The sequence below is a fragment of the Metopolophium dirhodum genome, chromosome 3, assembly GCF_019925205.1.
Source record: "Metopolophium dirhodum isolate CAU chromosome 3, ASM1992520v1, whole genome shotgun sequence".
Taxonomy (NCBI): domain Eukaryota; kingdom Metazoa; phylum Arthropoda; class Insecta; order Hemiptera; family Aphididae; genus Metopolophium; species Metopolophium dirhodum.
The window spans coordinates 11,260,662-11,276,385 of record NC_083562.1 but is presented as its reverse complement, the minus strand read 5'-3'; the positions used below and the strand labels follow the sequence as shown (position 1 = coordinate 11,276,385).

General features: G+C 30.9%; 1 protein-coding gene across 1 annotated transcript; it reads left to right on the top strand.

Annotated features, from left to right (window-relative positions):
* Positions 1–3,773: 3,773 nt before the first annotated feature.
* On the top strand, positions 3,774–13,095 carry LOC132941362 (glutamate receptor ionotropic, delta-1-like). The gene is made up of 11 exons (XM_061009388.1): positions 3,774–3,822; positions 6,414–6,573; positions 6,686–6,840; positions 8,009–8,344; positions 9,034–9,149; positions 9,597–9,767; positions 9,886–10,109; positions 10,626–10,834; positions 11,836–11,958; positions 12,042–12,190; positions 12,351–13,095. The coding sequence occupies exons 2-11, from the start codon at positions 6,426–6,428 to the stop codon at positions 12,625–12,627; spliced, it is 1,908 nt and encodes a 635-aa protein (XP_060865371.1). The 5' UTR covers positions 3,774–3,822; positions 6,414–6,425; the 3' UTR covers positions 12,628–13,095.
* The last annotated feature ends 2,629 nt before the right edge of the window (positions 13,096–15,724 follow it).

The following is a 15,724-nucleotide window of genomic DNA, read 5'->3' as shown; positions in this document are numbered from 1 at the left end:
ATACGAGAAATAGAAATATTGTATATTATTAGGTATTCAGAAAAATATTATTATTTGTCATAACTCGTAATGTCGTTTATAAATCATCGACAATTTTTTTCCCCGATCTGATACGATTAGTTACCGCCACGAGCAGCGGCAGCCGCCGACATGATATTTCGAAGGTGGAAGAAAAAGTCACCGTCACTACATCATGGAAGAACCGTCAAATTCCGTGGTCGACCGTCGAGGATAACGATCATTATAATTGTGATTTACTACACATCATATTATCGTCGCGGTTGGCCTCAAATCGATAGGTTCATAATTCACACATAATAATATAATAATATTATTGTCATTTAATTACAGTTTGGCACACCACAACGCTGCTCTAAATGTACGCGATTTGCTCTCGTCGACAACAACTTACACACACTGCAAAAGATTAAAGTTTCAAAAAATGTGCTAACCGTTTCAAGTGTGCGCACTCTGTCCTTTTCGACGACGGAAACCATTTCAGCCACACACAAGACGCGCTCGTTGGACTTACACGGCAGTCAGATAAATCATTATCGGTTAGTGTTCACTCGTAAAATACGGATATCGTGATAATATTATTATAGTGTGTGAGTGTCAAAAAGAACATTACGACCGGAGGAAAAAAACAACTCGCGCTCGTTCGTTTTCTTTCATTATTAATTTTTATTGTCAGTGCTTTTAATGTGTATATTATGCGTTATGCGAGTGAAAAAAAAACATGACGTGTGTGTGTGTGTGTATAATATTATTTACAGACACATTTGTATACTCATACTATAAGGCTAAGCGACCGACCATAAACACAACATAATATAATAATATATTATTATTATATCATTATCCATTATTATTACTATTAGTTTTATTGTACACGAATCGACTCTCGAGTTTTCCTACAACTACTGTCGTTTCCACCGTCTACGCACGGACACCGAAGACTAAACGATTTTATTATTAATCCGAAGAAAGAGCTAGTCAACGGCCGCACCACGCCAGCCGTATTATATGTACCTCCATTGTACCTCTATCATCGGTGCTTTGTGAACCGATTGTAAAAGCGTCTTGTGCAGTGCACTCTGCCGCTGCCGTGGTCGACTACTCTTTATAATCGTGAGCGCGCGCGTGTAAGCATGTTAGGTCTTTCGATAATTAATTTTAATGATATTATAACCGTCGAGCGGTGGACAAAAAGAACTTGGGAAATTGTACATACACATATACATTACAGACACTAACTGCCATATTATAACAGTGCAGCTGCAGTCACCGTGGCGGTGTAAGTCGTATAAAACAATTTAAAAGAAATAAAAACGGAATTTGAGACCGACAGAAGATGAAAAAAGTCTTCACTCGTCGGTCGAATTCAATTTTTAATTTCAAGACCAGTTCCTCCGATGTTTGTCGATAAAAAATATAATATTACGTTTTTTGTACGTGCGGTATAGTACGAATATTTTATTTTTTTTCAAACACAGTTTTTACGATTGATAAATGATTCATATTTTCATTTCAATACGTACCTACCATACACTCGCTATACTATGTATATAGAAAAAGAGAAATATATATATAAAGTGAGAGTGAGAGAGAGAGTGAGGGAAATAGTGCTACTGTTGTTGTAGTGCTGTACAGGTTTGATGTATTCGTTAGGCAAACGGCTTTTCGGCGACCTACGCATATGATATAACAACCACCTTAGATAATATGCGAGTTGATGTTTGTTTTCTTCATCCCCGTCACCCCCACCCCTCTGCACAAGACTGTTTGTGTTGGTTTATATAGTGCCGGTGTATTAAATTTTTTTTTGTTACGCACTTCTGCTCAGCGGATACGACGTGGTTTTTGGCCAACAGTCTGACAAACCGGTCGACTACGGTTATCGCGATATGATTTACGATAATAATTTTCATCCGTGACATAAGAGGTCTCGGGGACAAGACGTATTGTTATAATTTATTATTATCAAATGGGTACGTTTTTTTAACGCCACAGCACGATCCGCCGTCTATACACGAATCATTTATCGTACTATATTGCTGCAGCGATGAGTGATGACGAGGACGAACTGTAAGTTGTGGTAAATAATAATTGCTATTATAATTTATAATACAGTGTAAGTACTATAATATTGTTATTATTAACAGGAGAAGACATTTTATTTTCCGTTAAAGGACGAAAAATTCGTACGAAAATCGTATTTTATATTTATCACAATATAATGTTATAATAATGTTATATTAAATTAATGATGATTTATCATTTGTTTATTATATCTACGTATATTATTACAATATAGCAGCTCGTATTACCCGACATTGAATTTATTATGTTTTATATTATGCTTTTCGGGAACAAGTATACATAATAATAACATGTAATATACGTGACAAGCGTGTATATGTTGCTCCGGCGGTAGTTGTATTTTTATTTAGTTTAGTACTTCCAATAAGCAATGCGAGGAATTTACGGGCTTTACATGCAATTCTTATATTATTATTATTATTATTATTATATTTTTTTTAAGGTTGGCGGAGAGGAGGTGATATTACTGAAAATATTTCATACAGCGACAGTATAATTCAACGGAAGTTCGTTGTAAAATATTGTCAAAATGGTAAAATTGAAATTTATTATTTTTTGAGAAAATCGTAAAACTAAGAAACTTTTAAACACCAGTGAAGCTACAATAAATTGTTTTAATTGTAAATAGTTTAAACTTTATTTCTCATACATTTTTAGAATTAAATAGACTTATTAGAAAATATTAGCCAGGACCCACGGAGTTATCGTTAATTAACATTTATCGTCTTTGAAAATTCCTTTTTTTAATGTAAGGGTGGGTAATAATATTATGTTATAGTGTAAAATATTCTGATTGTATAATATAGCACTTGTCTTGCTTCGACAACGTTCACACAATTCACAATATTACTTTAAATTGCCGTGTTATATTTATATTTAGATCGGATCATCTGACAATAATGGTCGAGCATTTTTTTTTAATAGGTCTACGGCCGTATAAGGTCGAGCGTTTTTCTGCATTTTTTGCCAAGACTCAAGCGAATATTTTATTAATAACAAAGGATTACCTATTACATATATAGGTACATATTATAGTGAAAACAAATTTTAAACTACAGATAATGGGACTAAAATATACTTTCACTTTTTTCGTAAAATAAAAAAATGAATACTTGTAGGTACCTACATCAGTACGATATTCTACACAAGTGACCGTGCTGATCATGCTGGTGGTGGTCGGAATCGGCGTTTTAGCGCGTACGACTGTATGCTGAGGAAGTTTGAGGTCTTCCTAGTTGCGGTTAAACGTGGCGAAAACGAATGCGTCATGTGACAAATTTATGGCCACATTCAACGTTTTTGTCGAACAGGCATGACAGGTCAATCATTATAGACATATGCGCCTAGTTCTTTGAAGTCTTCGGGCAACCAGTTGAAGGTGGTCACGTGTTCCCGTTGTCTGTGTCCGGAACTCGTGACCGGAAGTGGTGAGGTGCCAAATAACGACACTCAGTCGACGGTGATCGTGGTGCGCGGGGCGGAAGCATAGACAGCGACTGCGGATATACTGGAACCTGCAAGAGCTTATTATAGTGAATGTTGGTTCCAAACTGTTTGAATGAGGTCAGCGCGCTGAAGGATCGAGCTACTCAAGCGATGGCTAACTGGCCACCAGGAACTTTTTGGTGGACGCGTGCAGTACGGCAGTCGACATAAAGGGTATCCGCAAATACACGGACAGGAAACCAAATTACGAGGCGAGCGAAAACACCTGTACAGGTACGGGATGCACGATGAAATGGCTGGGCCAGTTCCTTATCGTAAAAATGTATAACTGCACTAAAGGAGGTTTCAAAAAAATAATAAATATATTATACGTTGAATATATCTTATAAAATAATTTATTTGGTCACAATTATATTCTATTGCAGCATAGACCACTAACTTTTTACAATAATTATATTAATATGTTGGCTTGATATTTCCATTGAAAAATTGCATGCAATTGAAATTGAAAACTGTATTTACCTAACCAGTTTTGCGGTATATCTACTCAAAATAATATCATATAATATTATTATCTTAAAATGTCTTTGTAATATTCAATAATATAATACTAAAACTTATTATAATACATAGGTACTATAAAATAGGTAATTATATATTAAATTAAATTATAAATATTGATAAGTTCGACATTTCGGTGGGTTAGCGCCAAACTCAATAAAAGTGAAGTGTAACAAATAATACTAGCTTGCTACCTATGTTATCTAGTAGGCGTGTAACCTTGTTATTGAGTAGGAATCTCGAATAGAAGAGTTAGATTTGATTTAAATATTAAATTGTTAAACCATTTGAAATTAAGACCTCCATGTTGGCCTCCATTTCTAAGGATATTTTACTATACTTTAGTCTGTATGTAATTTATTTATCAAATATTAATACAGTAGATTGATCTAATATTTTGCTAAAATAGTAAATTTTCCTTTATAGTACATCGTGATGGCATAGAAATAAGTAAATACCCACGTTCTGTAAAATTCTGTGAATGGATTCGTTTTATAAATAATTTGAAATTGAAATTACCAAAACTATAATTATGTGTCTAAATATTTTAAAAATTACATTGTCTATAGAAAAAAAAAAAATAAATAAACAACAATTTAAAATCATTTATGTACCTATTATTTATAAAATATTTACCGGATTAAATTTTTTTTTTTATTAGGGTTAAGGCTTTGACTACTAGGTCTTTAGCCTGTGGTACTGAAGGGGAGGGTACTGTAGATTTGTTTACACGTGTGTGTTTGTTTTGGCAGAATTTTTGATTTGGGCACCCGTTGGTATCTATCATGCCCGGGTGGGGGATGGGGGCATGATAGGCCTTGATTGTTCTCCGGACACCGTGACTTGCCCGAAGAAAAATGCCACCCGCGACCGAGGTATCGAACCATCGCCGGTGTGCGTCGCAACCGACGCCTTAGTCCGCTCGGCCACTCCGTCCCCCCTGATTAAATTATACTATCGGAAAATACATTAAATAATTCAAAACTCCGTTAGTATAGGCAACACAACTTACAGGAATATTTTGCGTTTTTTCATTAGCTAATAATATAGTAGCACACTGTTGCAAGAAAAAATATTTATACATATTATATTATTATTTATTAGTAATATTAATTTATGTACATATATTATTATATATTATTTTGCATATAAGTATAAGGATGAGTGAGGGATTACTGATGCGGATAATCTATGAGTAATAAGTGCCATTAGAACCCATTAGTGACACTTGGCTTATGATTTAAAAACTAAAAATTAAATTAAATTAAGTTTCTTGGAATTGAAATTGTAAATTAGTCACAATGTTAGAAAAAAAAATCACATAAATCTTGTATCAATCTTATATCAATTCAGTAGTAGGTATATAGTATATAATATATTAAATACCAACTGTCCGATAATCATATAAAAAAGTCATGTAAACACACCCTTACCACTAATTAATATTGTTTCACTGCAGGTATTACACGTTGAAACCAATAAGGCTTAACTTTAAATAAGGTGATACTCTTGAGAAGTTAAATATCCTAATTAATTATTTTATATTTGAACATTTTTAAAAACAAAATTTAATTTGAAAACAAATGTATTTTAAGGAAATAATTATCATTGTGAACGTGTTTTAGGTTTTAGGTACTCTGGATAATTGACTACCTAACAACTTTTCCAATTTACTATCGAACTGGTTTTTTTCAATCGAGTAGATATTATATAAATTAATAATTATATGCATACGACGCATAATAAGTTAAAATATCTAAAGTAATTTTTGTTTTAAACGATACATGCAATATATTTTTGTTGAGTGTTGCTACACAACAATACTATAAAAATAAAAATAAAATCTTTCACAGTATATTAATAATATAATTTTTTGATACTTGACTGTTTCAACAAAGTGCTCCTACATAATATTCATAATAATATAAAACAATGTAATAATATGATATCTAAAACTCATAAAATAAATAAAATGTAATATTTATGTTAATAAAATATCATACACATTATTTTTTTAGCGTATCCTTTGATATAATATTTGACATAAATATAATATCTGACCCTCTTTTGATACATCTAAATTAAATATTGACTAAATACCTTTTTTTCTTTTTCAGTTGAAATAGAAAAAAAAATTAAACACGCGATTTGTGGCTCAAATTTCCCACTCTCCCAATATAAAGTTTATATTTAAATAGTGATAGTCCAGCGCCATTATTTGACTAATAAAGTGTGCCATTCGTGTGCAGGGCGAGTAGTTGAGGGTTCGAATCGATTTACATTTTTCGTTTGGTTTTTTGTAGGTACCAATCGAAATGCGAAATCCTATGATATTATGGTTGTGTCTTGCGGCGTCGACATTTAGGACGTCGGTGGAATACGATGGATTGATAAACGCGTTGACCAGAGTATTTGCACACAATCACGTGCAAACCGTAACGGCTACCACATGCTGGCCCACAGGTGAAATTATTTTTATTTTTGTTTTGTAACCACTGTGGTTTTTGAAAATCCGAACCGAAAAAATCCATACTGACATATATAACACTCATATTTTACGCACGACGTTCTTCAGACGCAAACAGCCGACTACTATTGGCACTGTCGTCGGCCGACATATCGGTAAATTTCCGTCCGTCCCTGATTCCAGTGCACGCAACCTGGTACAGATATGGGATTCTGGTCGACGTGTCTTGCAGTGTTCAGATCCCGACCACGTTATTTCGGAAGGTATTCTGCTGTTATTTTATAACATATTATAATTTTATTATTGTCATTATACATTACGCCGTGCGAATGCCGTCTAGCCAATAAGGCTTGATTACTTTTTATCGGTTTTTTTTTTTATTAACAATGAATAGCCGAGATGTATATGTTTAGTATTTTAGCGTTTCATTGTTGCGTACATCGCCAATTTTGTATCTACTTCGTCACGGTCGGCTACTTGTTTATACTAACTACTTATCGATAATGCCAAGCTTTAAATTAAATATAATATTTAAATATTTAAAAATTATAAGCTTTAAGTGTTTGTAGTTATGGTTCGTTGCTTAATGTTTTTTTTTCAAATAAATTATACTAATTATATTCTACATTAATTATATAACGTATCTATATCATATATAAGTCAAGGTATAGGTATTTTAAATAAATCATACAACATATTAAAACAAAATAATTGTCTACATTATTAAATTTAACATTATGACTTGTGTTATAAATGAATTACTTTAATAAGCAATATTCAGTGAAAAATCCATGCAGTCTAAAACGTACAACTGGTTTCTACCATTTTTATGAATCTAAGACTTGGAAGAATCGATATGGTGATGGTACCAGCAATGAGCAGTAGATATAGCCGACAAAGTCTATAGGCATAGGTTCATATTATCCATATTATGCAGAATATTATTCGGCAGAATCAATGGCACGTGGAGTCTGCAGTATGTATATTTTTTCAAAACAAGATGGTTTCGGTGGAGTTGATAGATTTCTATCGCGTCGTTAATTTTAAACGATGAATTTATCATATAATATGCGCCTATATATGTTTTTCAACACAACTTTACCAAACATTTCATAATATTGTTAAGACACGCGCGCATTGTATCAGTCTTACCGACGTCTGACTGTACTTAGTGTACTTTACAATACAATAAATACATTTTACGTTGCAATTTTTAATTTCCATTGTAACGCTTATTACATGGAAAATAGCTTTTGGTTATTTATTCATAAACTAAATGAGCTCGATAATTATTTTTATAAAACTAAATTATAAACTGAGGGCAATCCATTCACGTCATTATAAACCATATTAAAAAAAATTAAAATAATAAGTAATCGAATTATAATGGCGACCTACCTATGAATAATATTATATCTAATGCGCTTGCAGGCTTCGAAACACAGACTTTTTAACATGCAAAATGATTGGATACTAATAAACTCACGGCGAAACGAAAGTCGCGTGATGAACACATCGGCGATTGCGCTCGAGACGTTCGAAATGCATTTAAGTGAAGCGTACGTTCTACCAGAATCCAATGTGTTCCTGTTCATCGACACTGCCAGTGGGTGGGAAATATGGGAGGGTTTCAAAGTCGGTAAAATGGAAAGAATCCAAGTGAACAGACACGGGATGGTGACGAGCGATGGAATTTATTTTGAAAAAAATGACTCCATCTCGTTCAAGTCCAACTTACGAGGTATCACATTGAAGGCGACTACCGTGGTGAGTCGTGAGTAGATATGTCATTATCTTTTCTATGTTAGGTAAGCACGTGGATCAAATCAAATCGAAACTTATAGATCAAATGCAATATGAAACATAATAACGTCACTCATAATAATATTGTAACCTAACCTACCACGCAATAAAAAAGATTTTGAAGTTAGTGTACGTCACACGATGGCATATTTGTTTTTTTTAAACAATTAAACTGTGTACTTTTAACATGTAATGTATCATTAATTGTTGCCAGAATGATTGATAAGCTTTGAACAAAAAGCATTAAATTAGACTAACAAAAGTATATGAAATTGGTGTCTTGCCCATTAGAAAGGGTATACCGGCCTTCTATAGTTAAATTTTCCTGATAGTATTAAGTCTGTATAATTTTATATAAAGTAGTTTCATATGTTTTATAATATAACCTTTAGCAAAAAATATGTTGCATTTAAAAAAAACTGTTGGTGTAAAAATAAATCATATACCTACATGAGATGTTAACATATAATAATAAACATTGAAATAATAAGATTGTAGTACAAAATATGTACCTACATATAAAACATTTAGATTAAATTGCATCTCAGCCATTTAGGGGAGGGATACTGCAACCCCACAGTCACTCCCATAAATATTCCTGATAATTTATTATTATTATTTACCTATTTAGTTTTGTCACTATTTCTCGTTAGATATCAGAACCAAGCAAATTCAAAGGGTTCTATCCATTTGCTGACACCGATCTAGACACATTCGCTCAGATGCACTACGATTTGAACGTGATATTACAGGATCAACTAAATTTTAAGTAAGAAAAAATTATATTACAAAATTGAAAAAAAAACAGTCAAGTTTTGTTGAAGATATTATTTTTCAATATTAACTTTAAGCTTAAAGAGTTAGTTATTGTGTGTTAACTATTGATTATTATAACTTACAATTTTTTATGTTTATGACTTGATTTAACTGATACCTTCAACTGACCTACACTCCTACTCTATCCAATTATCTCCATCGATATGACCACTTTTGAAACCGTTTATTATTTATACAGGTATATATGCGAGTAAAAATATGTTTGATTAATATTTCAGGTTAAAAGTATTTAAATACTTATACCATTTAAAAATCATAATGTATTATTCTTTAATATTTTAGAGATGGAGTAAAATTATAAACAAAATATAATATAATATACAATATTTATATTAGGTATAGCTAAATAATGTTAATAGTAGCATTATATTTTGTATAGAATAGATCTAAGTATCGTCAATAGTTTTGGCTGGGATATGGGGAATGCTTCGTTTAGTGGACTGACAGGTCAACTACAAAGAGAAGAGTGTGATTTCAGCGGCATCGGCGCATTCATGAGAAACGATCGAATGACTGTGATTGATTACACCGTAGGGACGTTTTATAGACAGTAAGCAGAGACAACTCGTTGTCGAAACAGTTTGCTCGTGATTATATATGCGTCATAACAAAATTACTATATTTATATAAAAAAAGATTTTATGTTATCGTATATTTTTTCACTGAAGAGCGGCAGCGTTGTTCAAACAACCACCACTATCCAGTGTCCACAACATTTGCATTCTACCGTTCAAGTTCGAAGTGTGGATGGTGACGCTTTTCACATTTATCGGATTCACGATCCTCATCGCGTTTTTGTCCCGGATGACCCGAAGGTTCAAGAAGGGCGAAGTAGAGACGCTTAACATTTTAGACTCGGTTACGATCGTTCACGGAGCAATTTGCCAACAAGGTATGTTATTAGCCCGATCCATATAGACGTGTAATTACATAATATATTATTAATGTGCCGCAATTATCCTGGCGGTTCTTGTAGGATGACATATTATATGACAGTGGTGCACTTTTCTGTACTCGAGATGGTGCCTGTTATCTGACCCGTACATACCCGTTTATGTAAAGGACTTAATAATTCATATTATTATACTCACACTTGTCTTACTGTGTAAATGACACGTTAAACCACCAAGGCCCAGTCAAGATTATTTTGCAAAGTCATAAAGAACATGGCTTATTAAAATCATCACACTTGACCAAAATGTATCCCCTATGGCCTATGATATCCATTGTGTATCTGTTATCATAGCCTTTTGAATTCCCCCCCAACACGCGCCTTCTTAAATTTCTGAGATTCTCATTGCCCGAAACTTCATCGTGGTGAAAATAACGATAATGTTAGGTTAGGTTATTATAATATAACACAATATTATTATTTACTATACACACGATATTGGTTTTTTCTTGACAGGCTACACAATGAATCTTAATGCGGGGTCCATACGGGTCGCTATTTTCGTGCTGTTTTTGACTGCTGTATTTCTGTTTACGTCGTACTCGGCCAGCATCGTCGCATTACTCCAGTCACCCAGCAATTCGATTAGGACCACTAACGATTTGGTGGAATCATCGATGACGTTTAGCGCACAAGACAATCCGTACAATGATGTATACTTCGGCGTAAGTGTATTACGTTTTACCAGCATATTATTACAGTAGGTATTTAGGTACAACAGGCCGGCGCGTTCGATACGTGATGTTTTGCAAATAATGGGTGATAATATACTACACCTAATACATATAGTCAGTATAAAATTGTCATTGTCAGGTCTGTGCATTTAATGATTTTGCATATTATAGATGAATTACATGCTGAAATAAAACAAAAGTGAGATATAAAATTAATTTAAGCCATTACTAATCTAAATACGAAATTTTATTTTATCCGTTTTGACGTTAGAGCATAATATATTATACCCAATTTTGCTCTACGTTTTATGCATATTTGGGGGGGGGGGAGAATGAATGATTTACCCTTCTTTATACCAATACAATATTTACAACTATAATATTTCAACGGGACCAGATTAATTATCCAAACATATAGTATTTAGACCTGTAGAACTCACAAGGTCTCAAACCCTCAAAGTCCTTCAGTATGCGGAAGTTTACCGATTTAACATAAAACATGCATTCATATTTCATGAAGGAAAATTAAATTTCCAGATTAAACAATTAAAAATGAAACATTTGAAAATGGTTATGTTATTTATTTAATTATTTAAGTATCTTGAGTAAAAACGTATTACAGTACTTATATATTTTATCTTTTTTCTAGATTTCTTTCTCTCCTATTATTTTATATTACCATAATGGAATTATACTAAATTCTAAAAGCTGAAATATTTATTTAATTTGAGCCGATATTATCTTCTGTATCCCCTCCCCACCAACCACCTCTTAGAACTGGAGTGTGCTACTACATTTTTCTATATTTCTAATCGTCACGACGCAACTTAAAAATATTGTAAATGTATACATGATTCAATTGTTATATTTAAAATGTAATGCGTTTTATGTTGTTTTTAATCATGTGATTTTTTACGTAAATAAATGTTACATAATATAAGCTATAATAATGCATGTTTGTGTAGTCTTATGAGTGTAGTTTAATTATCTAGGAAACGGACGATCCACTTTTACGGAAACTTTATGATAAAAAAATGAAACCTCACGGAACGCAAAAGTTTACATTAGCATCTGCAGGCATAGCTAGAATTCGAACAGAGTTTCATGGGTTTATGGTCAGTTGAGGCATATTAAAATATAACAAGGTGTAAGTCTGAAGCGTACTTGAATATATTTAACATAATTTTATCTTTTCAAGATTGATTTTGTATCAGCATACAAGTTAATTAGCCAATTGTGGCTAGAAGAAGAAAAATGTGGTTTATCGGAGATTCAACTTTTTAAATTGCCAATGCTCGCATTAGCGGTGGTTAAAAGATCTGGGTATAAAGATATTTTAAAACAAAAGTAAGTTATAAAACTACCATTGTTATTATATATTAATAAAGTTTAAACTGCAGAAATATTATATGGTATACCATTCATGTTTTATATAGATGTACATTTTATTTCCACCTTATGTGTAACCTTGAAATAATATTTATTACTAATAATAATGACATTTAAGATTAATACAACAACAAGAGGTCGGACTTAAAAATCGAATCATACGACGATGGATACCTGCAAAGCCGATGTGTGATTCTTCAAATCGAGCCAATCAGTTTGTCAGCGTTTCTATAAAAGAAATATATCCCATGCTTCAGATATATGGATTTGGATTATGTATTTCGATCGTAATTCTGTTTTTTGAAATTGCATACAACGTTTACACTGACCGGAGTGAAAATCTGCATAGCAATACATATTTTAGTATTTTTCGTTTTATGTATAATAAACGATAGACTTTTAAGTACAAGTATTGAATAATAGTATCACAATTCACAACATATTTTGTAATATAATGTTCATTATTTTCAATCATTATCTGTGCAGGATTAAGTTTAATTGTATGACCAATAATTTATCAATGTAAAATTTGTCTTGAGTTTGTTGACTGTGTTTTCTTCAGTATACCTATATAGGTAGTATATATATATTCTATTGTGTTAACACTGTTTGAAAAAAAAAGTATAAATGCATTGTAAAGTGTGTACTTATTACACAGGTTTAGACAACTATATGAAACCAAAATAAATTAATAATGTATTATGGTAGCATCAGTCAACTATTGTAAAATGATTTTTTTTTAATAATGTAACTCTAAAAATATGTCAAAAATAGTTAATAAAGTTATTAAGTAGGTATATTATGTATAATGTTTATCATTGATTACCGTTTTGAACTAGTAATTTAAGACGAATCTGAGATTATTTGGCCAAAATGTATAAGTATTTATATCGTAAGATGATATTTTGTATGTGTTAAATATTAAAACGATACGATGGGGAGGGGGGGTCAAACTTGTTTAATTAACTACGATCGACAAACATGACGGTATGAATAGCATTGAATTAAAATTGTATTGTTTAATCGATTACAAATATATAAGATGTGAACTCTTTTAAATCAGGTTGTTAGCTAAATATTTTAAATATTTACCTAATTGAACGGTCGAAAAAATATTAATAATAGCTATATAAGTCAATACCTAAGCTGAACGAAATTTAGTGTACCTATATAATAATACACGGACTTTGTGGAGTCATCATTGGATATACCTAACCTTGACCTAACAAATAACATGGATCATTGTTTATAGACGGTATAGTACATTCTACAACTTTACTTTCCATAGAAAATAATGTTAAATTATTATATTGTTCTGTACCGGGTGAAGAAATCGTCAAATAGTAGTAGTTAAACTATTTTGATGAAGTATTAAATAAATAAATGTACAATAATATCAATAGTTAATTAGTTTTTATTTATAGGATTTGGTGATCTATATAATATTTATATCATTATACAGAGGAAAGTGATTTATAACAACACAATTACTGATAAATAATTTAATAATATTTAATAATATTTATACAAAAGCTGTATTCATATAGGTACAAATCAATATCTAAATGTTGTTTAGTAAAATCATCGCCATATATTGCCATAATCATTATGGTTTCTGTTCATAGAAGAATAAATCAATTTTTACCCGAGTAAATTATGAATACAATTGTTTGGATCATGCCAGTTTTCTGTTAATATAAATTATGTATAAATTATAATATAAATAGTTTTTTATACAATATTAATTCATAAAAATTAGCACTCCTAATATGAACAATTTTCATCAAAATTGATGAATTATCAAAATAGGTTAAATCTGTTCGTAAATTCCGATATTTTAAGGAAATAATGAAATATTTAGTATTATAAAATAAGTACTTAATTTTCAACACTACTTATCTGCAATGTTTATTAGCATAATAACAGTGAAACGAATAATATAACTTAAAGAAAAAAATAGTAATTCAATCATTGATTAAACTATTGATTAATGATAACATAATAATTATTATACCTACTCATGATCAATTATCGCAGTTGTTCTTAAACTTTCATTTTATCACCCATATATTTCCAACCCCTATTGTAATGTTAAGCCACCAATTTCTGATTTTTGGCAGATCTAACTAAGATATTTTTTTTCTCTTTACACCAGAATAGCTTTCAACCTATTTGGGTTTTAGACTCAAAACACACAAATAATTTTGAACAGGTATCAGGTACGCTTACGTTTAGAATAGAATCAATTTTATTTACGGAATCTTCATTATCAGTTATTGATAATAACTAGTAAAGTGTGTACACTAATGTATATAAATATTATACGTCAACATGACCTTATACAGATTTTTCTTCTAAAATAATTAAAATGTGTATAATGTTTATTTAAAATAACTTATTTTTCCTTAAGTTCTATATTTTATTCACGAATTCCTGCGTTTTATATTTTGAAACATTATCTGAAGAAATAAGAACTTAATTGTTTCAGGAAAGATTTGACCTGGGAACTCATACATTACTCATATTCTGTAAGAATTGTTATAGAAATGTTAGTAGTACTCGGAAGTTGGAGCTTTCGTAATCTCCAAGTTACACTTTGAGCATGACTGCTGTTTTACGCAACTTTTTGAATTTTTTCTTCTTGAAAATTTGCGCAGTTAAAATTAAAACATTATTTACACTACTTACATTTTAAATTATCTTCATAAATTATGTCATCAAAACATACAGACCATATACATAATGTTAAATTTTAATACAACTAAAATATAACGGTAAGTAACAAATATAGATATTATTATGATCGCTCACATACACATTGGTCACCAACGATGGCTATATAATAACTTGTGATAACTATAATATTATAATTTTATTATTATGACAGACGACTAGCAAGCACGTTTTCACATAAAAATTCAAAAATATGCTCTTAGATTTTTTTTAAGGTTTAATTAGTAATTAATAGCATTTAAAATCAGAAAATACAATATTACGTATTATATATTATGCTAGCGTAATGTATGTAATTCTGTAATTCTATAAAATAACTATAGTTATATTCTATAGAACTATACGGGTACTTTTAGTTGATGTATTGAATCAATCCATTTATGCATAAATACATATTTCAACTAGTTATTCTACATACTAACTAGATATTTTATAAGCTAACAATAACGGTTTAGTTAATGTATTTAAAACTATTATTGAATCTATATATAAAATATAAATATTTATTTTTAAAAAGTCGATTCTGATTTGTACAACGTCAATTTATTAGAACTATTAATTAAAATCTTAAACAAATAACAAATTTAAAAAAAATTTAATACATTAGCGAAAACCCAAATGGTATTCTTTATAATATTAACTAGTAAAATCGTGTAGTTTATATATTAACGAGTATATTTAGGAATTGTTTAGAATAACTAGTTATTAATAAAATAACGTATTTCATACGCTAACATATACTTACATATTTCATACTAT